Source organism: Ambystoma mexicanum, chromosome 2p, assembly GCF_040938575.1.
Source record: "Ambystoma mexicanum isolate Mex_15411 chromosome 2p, UKY_AmexF1_1, whole genome shotgun sequence".
Lineage (NCBI taxonomy): Eukaryota > Metazoa > Chordata > Amphibia > Caudata > Ambystomatidae > Ambystoma > Ambystoma mexicanum.
In genome coordinates this window covers 636,843,774-636,861,650 of record NC_090923.1, presented here as the reverse complement: position 1 = coordinate 636,861,650, position 17,877 = coordinate 636,843,774, and the positions used below count along the sequence as shown (strand labels likewise).

The 17,877-nt window shown below is 45.7% G+C and overlaps 1 protein-coding gene across 2 annotated transcripts in view; it reads right to left on the bottom strand.

The window, feature by feature from the left end:
* LOC138566630 (acylamino-acid-releasing enzyme-like) overlaps nt 1-17,877 on the bottom strand; it is a 1,701,869-nt gene that overhangs the window by 952,522 nt on the left and 731,470 nt on the right. For both annotated transcript variants that reach the window (XM_069644170.1, XM_069644171.1), the window contains exons 10-11: nt 3,566-3,606; nt 3,335-3,456 (exon numbers count right to left, since the gene is read on the bottom strand). In XM_069644170.1, coding sequence (XP_069500271.1) covers nt 3,335-3,456; nt 3,566-3,606 — 163 coding nt within the window. The remainder of the gene's footprint in view (nt 1-3,334; nt 3,457-3,565; nt 3,607-17,877) is intronic.

The following is a 17,877-nucleotide window of genomic DNA, read 5'->3' as shown; positions in this document are numbered from 1 at the left end:
GTTGGTAAAGGAAGCCTTCCTTTTTCTTCTCCTCAGGGCAGAGTTGGAAAAGCTCGGATGCCCTGGCGATCATTGAGTGGAACGATCCAATCTCGTCGGGCGGAGAAGCCCTGGTGGGAGGCGACGACGGAAAATCCTCGTCGTATGCCTCGTCGTCCGTACCCGTCGCTGCCGTGTCAGTCCCCGTATCATCCCCTCGGGTGGACGGGGAGGAGGGCTGGACGGTTGAAAAGGAGGCGGTGGATGGATCCTTCTTTTCTTGGTAGGGGGAACACCAGAAGGTCCCGGTTCTGGATCCCCCGACGGGAGAGGTTCCTCCGTCGGTAACGGCAGTCTCGTCCTTATCTCGGAGCATAAGGACTGTATAGCCAACAAAATGGCCGCTGAGTTGTCTTGCGGCGCTGGCAGAGGGGAATCCGACGGGCGAGCAGGGGCCCCGTCGGTATCCTCGACGATGTCGTCGTCGTCACCTGCGTCGGGGCCCATTCCGACGGGCTGGTCTTGTTCCACGCCTAGGCCGTGGCTTAAGACCTCGATCAGTTCCTCTTCTGAGGTTGAGGCCGAATCGACGACGACGCCCTGCCCCCCCTTCTTCTCCACGGAGGGTTTCACGGGGGTCCTATCGATGGGCACGAAAGAAGACTCCCTCCGAGGAGGCAGGGAGATTCTGGGCCCCGAGGCCGCCACCACTGGTGCAGCCTCCCCAGGCTGGGCCAGGGCCGCCGCGACCGTTTCGATAGAGGGCTTGGTCGAATGGATCAAGGCCTTCACCACCTTAGGTGCGCTCACCGCCTTATCCTTGAGGGAGGGGGCACTGCCACGCTCCTCCTCTGCCTTAGAGCTCGACCGGGGTCTCTCCAGGAGCTTCGCCGGGTGCTCGGCCTTCCTCTTACCCGACCCAGAGCGTTGGCTCGTGGTTGATGGTGCCGGGGAGGGTGCGCCCTGCCTGGCGCCCGTAGAGCCCGACCGTTCGGCGCTCCCGGTGCCAGCGGACTCGCGGTGCTTGGCCTTATGTTGGGCCCCCGTCGCCGGGGCGCCCTCAAAGGTCTTAGAAGACCGCTCAGATTTCTTCTTCTTCTCGCCAGACGGGCTCTTACCCTCCAGCCAGCTGGCGAGACGTTGATGGCGGTCCTTCATGGTCCGTTCCGACATGTTGCCGCAAAACGCACAGTCCTTCTCCACGTGCGTCTTGTCCCCATGAAGGCAGTAAAGGCAGAAAGAGTGTTCGTCCTCCTTGAAGACGTTCTGCAGCTGGCATCCAGGGCAGGCCCTGAACAGCTTTCCGGGCGTCGAGCTTCCCTTCTCCTGGGCCATCTCCGAGACCGGGCCTGAGAAGCTTCTGGAGTCCTCCGAAGTGTAGCTCGACGTAATCTTCACCCTTGAGGGGCACAGATGAATCCGACACGGGTCCCCGTCGATCGGATGTAGGATCGGTGGAGCTTGAGGCTCTTTTGACCGAAAGAATCGAAGTTTTTGTGAAAAAGCGCGAAAAAATAGCACTAACGCTCGAGAGCAATAGCACGAGGATCCCAACACATGAACGTGCGGTAAAAATCTGAAGATGGCTGCCAGAGGCGGTGCTTAGGTAGAGGGCAGTCATTGGCTGTGGTCAGTATGACGCAGAGACCAGTGATTGGTTATTACTACGAAAGACAGATCAGAAACGAAACTGATACTGGTTTTTTCTTTACCGAGGATTCCCAGCCTGACGACGGGGAATATTCATGAGCATGTGAATCCATGCCAGACCCCATGCTGGAGAAAGTGAGGAACTGTCTTGGCCCAGTGCAATACCCTGCGTGGTCAGCAACGCTTGTCTGCCGGGCTGGGGTTAGGGTGGGTGATTTGTGGGCTGGTTCCGTTCTGTATTCTGTGGTTTGTTATACAAAGTGCTTGTTCATTGTTTTTCATGGGTAAGTATAAAAAAATCTTCAAAATAAAGAATTTAAAAAAAAAGTACAGGGATAGGGAGACAATCCTAGCCATACAACTATTTCTATGGCATTATTCCTGTGCATTATCCACAAGGCCTTCTGGGGCCTTAGGCCTCAATATCTTCAACTTCCTCTTCCTAAATATCTTTCTTCTCGAGCTCTTCGCTCTTCCGCCTCCAACTCCCTCAGGGTCAGTCACTTCTCCAAGCAACGAGTTGCTGGTAGATTTCTTTCTTCGGCTGGGGCCTCCCTCTGGAACAGCCTTCCTGACCCCCTGAAACTTGAGGAGAACCATCTCCGGTTCCGGAAGTACCTCAAAACCTTTCTCTTTGCTTCAGATTTCTCTCCTTCTCTCCCCTGCTGATTTCCTGGCTGAAACTGACACTGCACTGGCCACCCACTGATCTCGGGCCCAGGTCCCGTTGCACACCTGCACTGCCTTCCTTGCAACCCCGCACTTGGGGACTGTTTTTCTGTATCCCTACAGTCCCTTTACCAACACTTGACACTTGATGCCTGCACTTACCCTTTACCCTTGCACTTGCCAGCTGCTGGCCGTACTTTACTTATTGTTATTTATTCTATTATCCCTTGTACCGCACTTTCCGCTTCCCCCCTTCCTATGCACTTGCACGATCTGAATGTCACCTGGCCTAGTAGGATCGTTGTCTGTCTTCCGTCTGTTCCCCCTCCCTTGCCTCGTTGCGCCTTGAAACATTGTGTATAGGCGCATTATAAATGCCATATCATATGGGGGAGGGAGGAGAGAGAGAGAGAAAGGGGGAAGGCAGAGGGGGTGAGAGAAAGAGCAATTTCCACCTCAAACTAATCCTGCTTTTCTAAACACAAGCCCCTAGTAATGCACACACCTGCAAGCTGGCCCACCTTAATACAGTTTTATATTTTTCATCTCTGTCAAACATATATGCTTTTAAAATGTACTTTGGTTTGTTGTTTTGCCCGTGTTTTTCACTAACATACCCTGGAGTCTGGCCTGTCAAGCGGGGAGCTGTACAGGTATATGTCCAAATGACACAAAAGAACCGAATGGACAAACAAGCGTTAAACAAAGTAGCTCTGGATACAGTCTTCAATGATCCCAAAGTCTACCTCTTGACAATGGTACAAGAATGCTCTCAATTTCCCGCTTCCGTTCAGTAACAAAATCCAGTTCTGACTGACTTCATACTTCTAATAACTGAAACCAGCAGCTAACTAATTGTAGTTATAACATTAGAGGTTGAGGATTGTGCAAGCAATGTTTCGTCTTTGAAATCATTCTTTTTTTGCATACACAAAAATAAAAATAAAATGAAAAATGCCAAACACATTTAGCGTTAGACCCTTTGGTTAAAAAAAAATAATGGAAAATTAGAGGTTTGCGCCATATCCATTCTCACCATAAGCAACTTAAAGCATTGCAGGTGGGGTCCAAACACGCAAGACTCGAGGTAAACAATGCGACACTGGTCTGGGCTTAGTCGTGGGGAAAAGACAGCTTTGGAATCATCCGAGATCAATTCTGCCAGAGAGGGAGAGGAACATGTTAGGAAAAGAAGAAGCTAAATCATATGGTTATTAAAATAAGAATCTTTATTTTGTAGATGCCAAGACACATGACATGCACTCACCGCATTTCCCTCCAGTTAGATCCACATAGAAGAGAGCAGACCTAAGAAATCAATAACAAAACGTTTTTTATAAATTCATTTGTTTACGTACGGGTGCACATTAATTATCACATAAATCAGGGTTAGCTTGTTTATGTGCTGTTCGCCGTGCTTGCAACTAGCGTGTGAAAACATGGCCGCACAGATGTTGAAACTCGGAATATCACAAAACACAAAAAATTATTGGTTTTCAGTTCTATATTTCAATTATGTTTTCCTGCCACCAGGTGATGGTCTTAAGGGCGCAGCGCACGGGTTCCAGACATTACCCTATTAAGGTCCTGAAATACGCAAACATTAGTGTGAATGTGGATTAAACTATTATGCAATCCGTGTATGCAACTCACAAAGCCAGAATAATGAATTCTGATTCTTAAAACTAATGGGGCACATGAGCTTTGATGCAGGGTCGTGGCTTTGAGCCATGATGCTCCCACACTCTGCAAGACATTTGATACTTGTCAAATTAGCAATCTGATTGATTCCACAAGAAACACCAGTTGGTGCACTAAACACTGCTAATAGGTTTACTGAGGCCAGTGGTCCTAGCTGTCATTATTCCTGTAGGTTTTTTATCTCTGAATCAAACTGGTCTGCTTTTGGGTGTCTCGTCCCAGTTTATTTCTGTTTAAGAGTGCAACAGTATTCATAGATGCCACTGGCTTTACACCTTTCCAACCTTAAGCATTGGTGGCAGGCTCTCTGCTTGATGCCATTTTCCAGGCTCCCTTTACCTAATTTCCAACCTGAATCCTTTCATTTGAGTTGCTTGTTGAGATGCCAAGTCCTTGTTAAGCAGACATTCATTGCGTGTACCACATTAATATTTCCAGTTTGTATGGATTATAACAGTCTCTGGTTTCATCTCAGCTGTTACAAATACCCTTGCTCCATTGTCCCGGTTTTAACACCAGTTCCCGTTTTCCTTGAATATCTTAACTGATCTTTGTGATTTGAGGATAGTTTTAGTATTACCTTTTAGTGTGAAAGCTTGCATCAGCTTTAGTGTCAATTCTAGTTTAAGTTTCTTTGGCGTCCTCTCTGGTTTGGATGATGATTTAAGTGAGTGACATAGCTTGAGGAGTTAGTGTGGAATGCTAAGATAGTGGCCTACGTGACTGTTGTGCAAGTTGGTGATTTAGATTTGATTTAGACTTGAAAAATCATGGATTATCCCATGGGTGTTTTCCTCTATGAATCCTGAACTTAAGACCTGTAACATAATAAAAGTAAAGCAAGATACGGATGGACATTTCCGTTTGGGGTAATCTTCAAATGGCAAGACAAGCAGAGGAGGATTGGCTCATGTGAAGAAGGAGCAAGAATACTGGGCATTGACCAGTCAACAGGGCCCAAGAGTATGCCTAGAAGCTGGGAATGGTCTACTAAAAGATCCAAAGGCGGGAAGAAAAGGGGGGTACCATTCCCACCTAAAAAGACCTGAATGGTGATGAAAGTAGGAAAGGATGTATCCTTCTGGGAGATGGTTGTGAGGGGGGAAATATTCAATGACAAAAACGGGCTGACAGGATAAAGATCAGGCCTGAGGAGGGTGTTATCTGGAGCCATGTTGGCAAGCCTTGGGGGAAGGGGAGGAGGTTTCTTTTGCAATGGGCAAAGGTATGCCTGCTTTGGTGTGCGCTGGGCTTGGGATCATGCCTAATTCTCGAAAGAGGAATTTGCGGGGGGCTAGAGGGTTGTTAAGCATTCCTGGGCCGAAGGGGTTGGGGAAAGGAGGGACTGGTGGGGCAAAAGGGGTGGGGAGGGGGGAAGAGGACCGTACATGATTAGGCAAAGGGGGATAGGAGCTGATCCCAATTAGATGGCGTCTGGGGTTTGGTAATTATTTCCATCAATATTAATGGGCTAAATTCCCCTTTGAAGAGGAAAAAATTAGAGAGATTTCTCCGGAGAGAGGGGCCTGACAGCCACTCTGCGGAAGATGCATGTACAACTCTGGGATAGAGATAGATTTGTCAGAAACCCCTAAATTTTATTCTATCAATCCAATGATAAGTCCAAAAAAAGGGGGTAATGGTCGCTCTCAGGGATAACCTTGATCTCACGTTTGAAGGGATGGAAAGGGAAGCCTCCTGGAAGTATCTAGCTTTAAACGTTAAAGGGCGAGGGGAGGGATACACAATAGCAACGGTATATGCTCCTAATACTGGTCAAGATTACTTTCCTCAGAGATCACTAAGTTTGCAAAGAGCCCGGTGGTACTTACAGGTGACTTTAATATTGCGTGGGAGCCAGGAAAGGATAGGAGCGGGAAAAGTTTAAGAACACATGTTCCTCGTTCCTCCTCAAGGATAGACTATGTTTGGGCATCCTACCTTTTGGTGGGTCGGGATATGGATATTACGGTGGGTGCTATGGTGCTGTCGGACCACGCCCCATTAATCCTGAGTATAAGAAGGAAGGGGAGTCCCCAGGGATTGTCGCGAGTGTAGAAATCAAGGTACCCTGCAGGATTGTTCAAAGATGACATTTTGAGGGAGGAGATCAGGGAAGGGATTAGGACCTATTTTGGGGATAATAGGGAGGAGGATACCTTACTAAAGACACGATGGGACGTCTTCGAGGCAACTATAAGGGGAAAGATCATTGCTATCAAAGCACAAAGGGAAAGGGAATTAAGGAAGGTGGAGGAGAATCTTGAGATAAGGTGGGAAAAGGAGCGAGTGGGGAAACAAGAAGAGAATTTAGAACATTAAGGGGTCAACTTGAAATGATACAGGCAAGAGCGGCAGAGTGCTCCCTACTGTTCCTTAAACAGAAATATTATATTAAGTCAAATAAGTCTGATGGACTACTAGCAAGAATGCCGAGACAGGAGGAAAAAACGAAAACCATTTCAACAATAGCTAATTAGAGGGCATGTACACAGAAACAGAGGATATCTACCGTGAATTTTGTGGATTTTACTCCCATTAATATAGTTAAGAAGGGGCACCAGAAGAGGAGTAGATTAAATACTTGGACATTACTCATTTCTTTTTCATTTTCTTGTTTCTCACTATGAAGAAAATGGGTTTTGGGGAGAACTTTATCCCTAAGGTTAGAGCAAATTCTCACTCCCCGGTGTTAAGCCTAGCAATAAATGGCCAAGTATCAGCACCTATTAATGTTCAGAGGGGCACGAAGCAGGGTTGGCCCATCTCAGCATTGTTATACGCGATCCATTTGGAGCCCTTCTTGGAGGCTGTCAGGGCAAACTCTGCAATAGAAGGAATCTTATTTGGAGGCGAAGCACATAAAATAGCTGCTTAAGCAGATGACATGTTGTGACAGTACACTCCTCGGAAACATCTATGAAGACATTGGGAGGTGTGTTGCAGAAATTTGGTCCGGTCGCTGGATTAACACTCATAAATCAGAAGTATTAAATTTGACAAATCCCACTGCCACCGAAAATGCACTCAAGGAGGAACTTCCGTATAGATGGGTCCAGTGGGCCATAAAATATCTGGGGCTATTTCTTACTAAAACATTAGATTTGTTATATGCCGCCATTGACCCACCTCTCCTACAGAGCATAAAATCCAAATTGGTGGATTGGGGTCCGCTGACCATTACATGGATGGGAAGAATTACTGTTTTAAAAATGGTGACCATTACTCAATTACTATATTATTTCACTGCCCTACCAATTCTGGTCCCCTTTTCATTTTTTCAAACTCTTCACAAACCTACTGGGAGGTTTAACTGGAATAAAAAAAGAACGCGACTGGCAAGACAGGGGATGTTGAAAGGGGCCCATAGGGGACCCTGACGTCTATGGAAACAAGGCAAGTCACCACACACGATAGATACGCCAGACACAAGGTTGTATTCCCAAAGCTAGGGTTTATTGCAAAGCAAAAGTCCCAGTTGGCCAACTCGGTCTCACGCCCCGCAACGTGCATCTCTAGACCTCGAGGGATGCAAGAGAGTGAATTATATACATCAGTTACATATATACAAAATGCATATCAAATAATCAGCTATGACATGTTTAACACCCCCCTTTATTGGGTTTCTTTGAACTTGGTGTGATGATGGACATCTGTGACTACTATGACACCTTCAAACATCTATTTTAGTAACAATTTGCAATTTGTGAGTGTGAAGGCATCTTTCAGTTGTTGAATAGAACACAGCGCTTCTGTTCTCGGAAGCGAGCTACATACGGGGGGGAAGAGTTGCATTCCGGACCTTGCTATCTATCAGGTGCTATTCGCATCCTGGGAGCCGACACGCTCTAGCGGGCTCAGCAAAGGGGGGGGTGTAAGAAAAGCATAATTCAAGCCTTTAGCGGTATTATTCTAACATATTCTACCATATAACAAGACTGGCTGGCAGCTGTGAATTGATTAAATGCCCTGCAGCTCTGCTTCAAGGCTACATTCGGGAGGGAGCCGGGCATTCTTCCTGGCGCTGCCTACGTTTGTGTTTCAGCAAACTCTTGTTATCCTTACGGCCCTGCGGCCTTGTCCTTTTCACATACAGACAACAATGTTTCACAGTCGAGCAGTGTAAGCAGAAAATATACTGCGAAGCAATAAGAACAGAAAGCAATGGTTAGAAAACAAAATGGTGATTCTTGTTACATCAAAATGGCCGTTCATTGGCAAACTCGAAAACCTATATTTTGCCATATCGTGCATGAGACGGTTGGCCCACGGCCACCAAAATGCGTTTGCGGTCACAAAGTAGAGGTATCCATATTTCTAGACTGACAATGGGGATGCCTAGAAATAAAGGGGGATGGAGGAACCGGATTTTAGAGTGTATTTCTTAGCCTCACAGGTGCAGGTGATTCGAGATTGGTTAAGGGGGGGATCAGGGCAAGGTATGGAGACATGACTAGGGCAGTGGTAGGCGGATGTTTAGCGGAGGTATTGTGGAAAACTCAAGCGGATAGACCAAGAACATGTATTGCAGTCGGGTAACAGACATGGTGGGAGATTCTTTGAATGAGTTAGTAAAGAGGGCACAAATTACTTCCTTCCCGTCCCCTTTGACCTCTGTTTTTGGCAATTCGCAGTTTTCTCCAGGGGAAGGGGGTAAGGGATTCCGGAAGTGGCAGGAAGGGGGTTGCCAGGAAATTCAGGATATGTTTGAGGGATTTGAAATAACCTTTTCCCAATGTAAGGAAGACTTTTGGCCTTGATGAGGAGGAAAGGTTTAGATATAATCAAATAAGACACTGGGTGTTGCAGGAGCCCTGTCCCCATTTGAAAGATACCTTGCAACGGAACCAGAAAATGAACAACTGGTAGGGGCAATTTATGGGTTGGCAAAGCAAGGGGAGATCCCGGGGACGAGAAGGTATATGCAGAGCTGGGAAACTTCAGTAGGAACTGTGGAGTCATATCCCTAAGCTTACAAGGTCCCTCCAAATTCAAGAAATGTGGGTGAAATGAATGATTCAATGGCACCTAATCCCGTTTAGGTTAAACAAAATCTATAGATCTGCCTCCAGGATGTGTTGGAGAGAGTGTGGCAAGGTAGGATCTTGGAGTCTTATTTGGTGGGAATGTCAGAGGATTCAGGGGTATTGGAGAACCGTTTCAGAAGCGATAGAAGCTGCTTTGGGGATAAAGTGTGGTGGTAATAAAGGCCTTGTGCTTCTCGGATTGGGGCCTTGCTTGAATGACTCTCTCAGCAACACGCAACGTAAAGTTTACATGATATTGATGATGGATGGATGGAGCATTGGCCCTAGCACAAAAATGGAAAGTTTGTTTTATTTTCTTGTTTGAAGGGAAGGTTAATACAGATGTATTTCAAAAAGAATAAAGCTAGGATGAATGTCAAGTGAGGATTCAGCATGATCATTTCTACCTGCATGCTACAGCATAAAATCATATCAGGTCAAAGTTATTGAAGGTGTTATCATAGCTGTGATGTCTGCTTTTCGGTTCGTCCTTTTTGTGCCCGTGGATTTTCTTTGTCCTGTATTCAAAGTTCCCGATTTAGCGGCTGAAGATAAAGGGATGAGTACCTGACAACGAGAAAAGGTACTTCCTGCGACTGGTGAAATTACACCTGCACCACTACCCTGGGACAATGACTGCAAGAAACCCTGACCCCCAAATGTGGGGGAAAGCACACACTGGTAACGTAGAGGAGCAAATCCTGACCTTCCTCTTTTCTGCAATACACAAAACGCAAAGTCAGGGATTGTGAAGTGGATGGTAGATGGTCTTGTGGCTTGAGGGGCGCAGAAAAGCAGATTCGGTTGATTGGCAGACATATCTTGCCGACTGTGTTTCCAGTATACGGTAAGCATGGTGAGGAGTGAGCCGACTATTGACATGGTTTATGTTGATTCTGCTTGTTAAAGAGATTGTACAATCGTCATGCCTACACCCAAACTGCAGAGCGGATGCTTGCTGATTACCCAAAAGGGTTTAGTGGCACTCAAGGAAAGAGAAAGGGAAAAAGGGAAGAAGGCTTGGGAGGATAGCTCAGGGGAAACATGCTCACCATTGGAAACAAGACGAAACGGAGCAACACAGGTTCGATCCCCGGGTACGCGCTTAGAAACCTCTGGGTATTAAGGGCATTATAAATAACCTATCATATCACATGCCCCACCCCCAGGAGTCAATGGCACTGAACAGCGTGGATATAAATCGGCCGGAATACATTGAGGGTGAGGAGGGATTATGTTCCCTTACAAATCACACACCCCTGCCCCCTGTTTTCACAAGTGGTGGGCACCTCCTTGATAGAGGCCCAAGAAGATGAAAGAGAATTATGTGGCTCACTGACGGCTCTTACGACAGTCCAGTAGGACATCCTGGAGGCATTTGCAGTGTTGGATGACTCCTTTGAGCGACTGTGTGAAAATGTGGAGGGCATTACGAACAGAGGTTACAGATCAAATACTTTTGGGATAAGGCCCTCCAAAGAGCAAGTAGATCTGTACTCCAGCGCCCTTTTAGGCAACAGCGGTTGTCCACCCCCTGCAAATCTGACATCCATCCTTTAACAACCAACATGCAAGGACTTTTTCACGCCCAGTAACATATAAATGAGACACAATTCCATGGTGCTGCCTCAAAAGAACTCCTTGGGGCCAGCATCTATTTCGGCATTGCACCTCGGTCTAGAGTCTCTCCTCAGGTTGTACAATAAAATGAAAGATAACGTCCAGGGCAATGCTACCAAATTGGGAACTCTAAGATTGCACTACTATTGGAAGGCCCCAATAATCTACATTGTGCTCCTGCTATGACATCTGGAGCTTTGGAAGTGAGTCTTCCTGGATGTGCTGCTGTTTCTGAAGTTATCTGGGTAGCCCATGAAGAAAATGTGCTGCTTCAGTCCACCTCCACCAGTTTTGTGCTGGAACAAAGTGAGACTCTGGATACTCCAACAGCTCTACTTGACTTTCATTTTCAGGAAGCAGAGACAACCATTGCTGATGGGGCTGTCCAAAAAGATACCACGGAAACCCGTGGAAAGCACAGAAATATCTTATTCAAATCACAACAATGGCTTCCAGCAACACAAATCCAGAAGACAAAGGAAGAAAAAGAAGGGGCCAGAGAAGAAAAAAACTAAAAATCTTGTGGCCCAAAACTAAAACTAAAAAAGGTTCAGAATTGTATAAATACACTATTTGATGTGGATTCAGTTAAGGACCTAGCAACGGGACAACAGCAGCAAAGCCCCTCTTACCCACCTGTAGTCTCAGATGGCTCTATGGATTCCGGCCCAGTTCAAACAGGGAGATCCTAGAAAAAGGGTCCCTCTAAGCAAAGCAAGATTACAACATTCTTGGGGAACTCTGTACCAATTACATTGGTCCCCTTAAGGTGCCCACTGAACAGGCGGAAGAGGATGCTCAATTGGCACTGGAACAACCATTACAAGAGTTCTTGACGTTAAGTCCGAAGGTGGCACAAGTACCGGTACAGGTAACATCTTTAGAGAGTCTCGTACACAGGAGTCTGGTCCATGCAACCCTGCTATCAGAGCAGGGAAGACAAATTTCAAGGCACCATCATGCAATGGGAATAGGCGACTCAGGGCTCTGGGAAAGGCGCCATGAACAGAATGCAGATGTTGAGGGGATTCCAAATCCCCTCTCTACGTGCCCTATGGACGGATGATATAGTGTGCATGGTCTTCCTGAAATCGGGGACTAGTAGATCGGTATGCTACTTTACACAAACTTAATTGCCCAAATAGTTCGGAAGGTGCGAGAACTGCTGAAATCGGTGGGTTATGAACTATTTGATCTAAGTGCACCAACAGCACTGACAGACTTCCTAACACCAATAACCCCTGTCCATAATTTGGACCCTCAATCCCCTCCGGGTATAAACCCCTCAGCGGGGTCCACAGTGGTTTCCTTAGATGATTGGCCTTGGTTGGAAGCAGCTGTGCAAATGTTTTCTAAAATCAAATCGGCAGAAAATGCTCTCTAGGAAGGGATGTTAAAAATGGTGTCATGAAATGTCTGTGGGTTTATGAATTTAACAAAGGGCATACAAAGATGTGTGGGAGATGGTAGTATATTTCTAATACAGGAGTCTATGGCCACCAGTCCTATTGTACTTGAAGGCTTTCACACCTACTCTAAAGTGGCAACTAGCGGTAACAGGGGACTTCTCCTTCGCCTAGCAATCGCAATCGATCTGAAGCTAGTGTGCCGGCAATATGAGGTTATCACACGCTCAGCCAATCTACTGGCAGTCACTGTGTCCCTTGCGGGTAGTATTTGACTATTTGTCAACATATACTGGAATCCAGCAAAGTATCCCCTGATAGTTTTCTTTGAGGCGGGGTGGTTGGTGGAAAACAACACTCACATGGTTATTTTGGCGGGGGGACTTTAATGTGAACTGTGCAGAGGGAGGGAATATTAAAGATTGGGAGGAGTGGTCTTTTACCCCACCTATGGGAGAGGAAGTACCAGCAAACGGGTGGGTAACTCACTGGAACAACTGGGACCTGGGCATGTGTATGCCGGGGAGGGTCTTACAGGCCAAGTGTTTTATACCTGCTTCAGGGGAACCAAGAGAAAGTGGATTGACCACTTTTTTGTGCCAAGGTCCCTGTTGGCTCGTTGTGACCCGTTCAACAGGACCCCTCCTACAGGTAGTGACCACCGGCCCTTGATACTCACGCTGCAAATAAACCCTAATTTTCTCGTGATTTAACCTGTTGTGGCCTTCATTTCGCATACGAAGGGTGTATTGACGGGGAGATGGAATGCCACAGCGTGTAGAAACTTTCTGAACACCTTATATCAAATGGTCAGATCTATGGGAGATTTGGCGGGATTCTACGCTGCAGAGGCTTTTAGCATTAGCTTAAAACCTTGCCTTGGTTTGCTGGCAAAAAAGCAAAATATGCTGGTTATAAAGTCTATCGCAATGATTATGATGGCAAAATAGCTTGAGCCAAAAGACAAAAAAGGCAGGACTTGAAAAAACTGAGATCGAGCACGCAAACATCCCCTGAGTATATCACAGGAAAAAACTAAATTCAAGTCCGCTACAAGGAATTTGTTAGATCAAACAAGCGAGTGGCTCATATTGCAAACATTTGGACCACTGTTAGGTAAACCGTGGATGGCTCACCTAGCAACATGGGTTGTGAGATACTAGAACAGACATGGCTGGCATATCTGAGGGAGAAATTTGCTTTGCCCGAGGGGGAAGTTGAATGCTCGTCTCTTGAAATGGGCCAGAGGGAATGGGGCGCGTGTCATTGGGGTAAGAAGATATACGGTGGGCCATAGGGAAAGCCAAATCCTCCAGAGCTCCATTCCCCTAATGGAATTCCCCGGATGCTCCTAAAGCAAGATCCGGAGGTATGGATGAAGCCTCTACTGACCTTATGTGGGAGCATTTACTGAACTGGTAGGGTCCCCAGTACCTGGTGGCAATCTATTATACCAATCTATAAACAGGGGGACAGAGCTGACCCAAAGAATGTTAGGCCAATTGCCCTTCTGGACACATCCAGCAAAGTTTTTGCCTCCTTGTTACTTAGAGATCTCTCACAGTAGAAGTAGATAAAATCATTTAATCTGTTCTCTAGGTATCGGGCATGGGGACCTAAATGCCACAATAAAATCCCACATATCGGCAGCAGTAAAAAGGGGAATGATGGGCCCGGTTTACATGGCATCGATGGACAAGTCCAATGCCTTTGACACGGTGAGCCGGGCTACGTTATGGGAGAAACTTCTGCGAAGAAATGTCCCTGTGAGAACGGTGCAGATTTTGGCCTTGTTGCATAGCAACTGATCTTTCAGGGTTAGATTGACCAGGGAGAGGGCCATCTCGGAACCTGTCTCCACCTTCGTGGGACTTGCACAGGGTTGTGTGGGGGCCCCCACCCTGTTTAACCTCTATGTCGGATCTGGCATTGGTGTGGGAGACGGGAGTTACAAACCCTGTAAAAACTGGACTGGCTAGCCTTTGCAGATTACATTATCCTTTTCTATAAAACACCCATTGGACTGCATCGAAATCTAGCGCTTTTCCATCATTATGCTGTCCAAACAACTTAAAGAATAATGGGCAGCAATCCAAGGTTGTTGTCTTTTCGACTAAAAAACGACCTACATCTTTGTGTGGAAAGTGGGGGAACAACTCTTTGAAAAGGAAATTTCTACGAGATATCTAGGCTATAATATGACCAGCACTCAGTCGATGGGGGCTTGAAAGGCTCTCTTCAAGGGAGGTTGTCTGCACCTCTTAGAAAATAAAGAGAGTGTATTCTCAGTTATGCCGGTACTCCTTAGTGCCCTTGATCAAATTTTACACGCAGAAGATTGAATCAACCATTTCATATGGGCTCGACAATGTACTATTTGACATAGGGACATCCCTCAATATACGCCTGGGTCAGCTCTGGAAAAGAACTTTGGGCCTGAACAATTCTGTACCTAACTCGGTAGTGAGGCACGAGTTGGGCCTTACCTCTGTCAACAAGGGCTGTTTGGAAGAATTTGCCGAATATGCTTAGTTCCTAAATCCTCCTCACAACTTTCTTTACCAATGTCTGGGTGACCTATCAAGCTACAAACTGCGACCACACTAAATGAATGTAAGGCTAAGGATTCTGCACTGGATAGGCTCATCAGAAGATGAACTAAAGGTCACTCCTGGGGTGGTTAAGAGGAAATTGTTAACAGCTGATTGGGCCCTGGATCTGTTATCTACTCTTTTGCTCTACAGAGAATACGCAAACTTTAGGAGAAGAAGAGTTGACATTCTGATGTACGTTTCCCTGTTTCACTGCCTAGCAATTCCTGGGGTTTATCCACGCTTTCGCCAAAATCAATTTGCAACTCTTGAGCGGCGGAGCAAATGGGATGAGTCAGTGAAGAGCAGCGATTGCAGATTTTGTTTGGAGAAGTCAGAGGAAACATTAAAACATATTGTTCTGCACTGCGTGACCTTTAGGGAGGTGAGATAGCGCTACCTTGGTGCATCGACCTTGTCTGAAATGCCTTGGGATAGGCTGATATAGGGCAACACTGAAATTGATCCTGGCTTTGTATGCTTTTTAATGTGTATTTATTAAGTTTAAGTTAGATGAATTCTAATGTGTAAAAATGCGTGCATTGAGCAAATGCTTAGATAAGTGCTATTAAGCTGTCCTCGCTGTCTGGCTGCACCCCTCTCTGCTCGATTTTCTAAAGACTCTACACGTGCTGGCAACGTCCACTTACCCAGAAGCACCTCAAATACAGCAGCCCACACGCATTATCGCGCGCGTGCATTGAACAAATGCTGTTAAGCTGTTTAGCTGCTTTAGCAGCTCACAGCTCTCGGCAACCTGGTGAGTGCGGTGTTTTGTTGTTCTGTTATTATTGTTCCTATTTCACTACTTCGATCAGCCTGTGAGCCGTGAGAGCAGAGGGTTCAATCCAGATATGGTTCGGATTACCGATTGAACTAGAATTATCCCTCAATTAAGGCTGTGTGAAAAAGAAATACAACCTGCATGCCCAGCATTTATACCTTGAAAACAGGGATGCCTCCCACTAAAGAGAACCACAAGCCGAGGGATAAACTCAAGGTTACCCCTAATCGAACAGCCTTCCAATTACAGGTTAGGCGCAGGAGCAGGAAATTAACACAATCACACATACCAACACTTCCCTCGGACATCCGTACTTTTTGCTCGCAAGATTCAAAGGCGTTCACCCGAATGGCATCTGCAAACCCAGAAGTCTTGCAAGTGAACCTATCCATCGAGCCGATGCCTTCTTTGAACATCGAGAACCCGGTAGTGAATCTATCCACCCCAACTGACTCACTCATCAGTGCAGGGTTCTTTCTGTCTGATTCACTCTCAAATGAGCTGAATTCAAAATCGGCGGAACTCCAAGAAAACGCAATCACTGTGCAAATTCACAATGTTGCTGAAGGCTCGGGCTGCGATCTCGATTCAGGCGTTTCCACACAAGACGATGTGGTTGTGCTAGACAACAAATCTGTAGAGGATGGCGTCAGTAATGCTGATGAAGTATTACTCACAGCACCTTTGGATGGGCCAAACAGGATTCCAATACCGTCTCTTCTCCAAACCATCATGCTGCCCATTCCCTCCATGTTGTCCCAATCACCTATTATGTTTTCGAACACACTACAAGAGTCATCCATACTATCTATATCTTTCACTCAAGCTACTCCGCGCAAAGTAGTTCCCACTCACACATTGATCCCCAATACTCCTAAAAGCATCTTCTGTAGAAATTACAATGCACATTATGAATACTGCCCTGTACTCTCTAATAAAACTTTGTGAAACGTTAGAAGCCAAGATTAACAACCAAACAGCTCCTCTAACATAATTCTTAAATATCTCTATAGCGAACCATGCAGACAATAAATGTCCATGCATCAATAAGGACTTAATACAGGCTATGAGAAATGAAGCCCGGAATAAAGACGAAACTCACATTCCAAAGCAATCTGATATGTCCCAATCTTCCAAACAATTGCTTGACACGACTGTTCCCATAGACAACACAAATGACATTACGACCACAACAAAGGATTGTATGCCTCCATCAAGTATTGAGCACAATCCGGGAAACCTTATTCTACTGATTGAGCAAAGCAAACATTCAAAATCTTTTTCAAACCGAAAAAAACAAATATCAAATCACTACCTGTGACAAAGAAATCCAAGAATATCAAACTGGTGCCTCCATCTGTTCGACCAAGCTCCCATTCAGTCTTTATCTATGCCACGGAATACCTCACAAAAGGCCTCACGGGGGTAGACTAAGAAGTACCAAAAAATGGCACAAAAAATTAAAAGTTCTCAGCAGAACAGTAGAGACACTTCTGTTTCATAAAATCCTCCCGGGGACCTATTTTATCAGCCCTTCGATGATCTAATGGCAGAGATGCAATGTGCACAGCTAATCTCTGCTCCAGATCCAGCGAGTCATCCAGAAATCGATAGCCGCAAGATAGAGTGGCCATTAAGACTCCCATGCTAACAAATTGAGGTCTGAAAGTTCATTACATTAGAAGAGCGATGCGAGGAAATCGCGAAATCAGTTGCTTTTTATGCAGCTAAGTCTTACCATAATCTTGTGCCCGACCAACCCAAGTCATCACCCAACATGAGACCCACAAATCAAAGTGTCAAAACTAGTCTTTCAACAAATAAGACACAGAATGATAATCCACCAGTTCAAACAAAAATCCTTAAAATCCATGATCAGGAAAATGGTATGAAAAAGAAAGGAGGGTTAGCAAATATGCAAGCATATCATCACCTAGTATTACAGTGCAGAGGAGGTAGCTTCACAATTTACAACCTAAACAGGACTAGTGTCCTGAATATAATGGGGGGCATCCCACTACTAGAGGATTTAACCTCAACAGATATTGCGCGGATTGAATTTGTAGATGAGAATGACTCCTCTATTGTTAGGCTATGGCTTTAATCGGGAATTATGATGAATTTGCTAAGGGCAGCGCAGAAATCACTTTTAGATCTGGGGTTCTTGCTGTCCCATGAATCTAATTCTAAATGGTCAGAAAGTGAGCAAGTAATAAACCAATTAGGTGCAACCAAAACCGCCATTGTCGAGAAATTCCCTTTAAAAATCACCTGCATACAAGTTGAACGTGAATCAAACGAGCAAATAAAAGCACCGAAATTACAAAGTAAATTCTTTTACAGAAATTAACAAATGAACAAGCCGGAAGACAACCAATGCATTCTGGCGTCACCAGAGGCCAAACTCATTTATCAGCAGTAGATATAAACAATCTTAATAAATATGACAT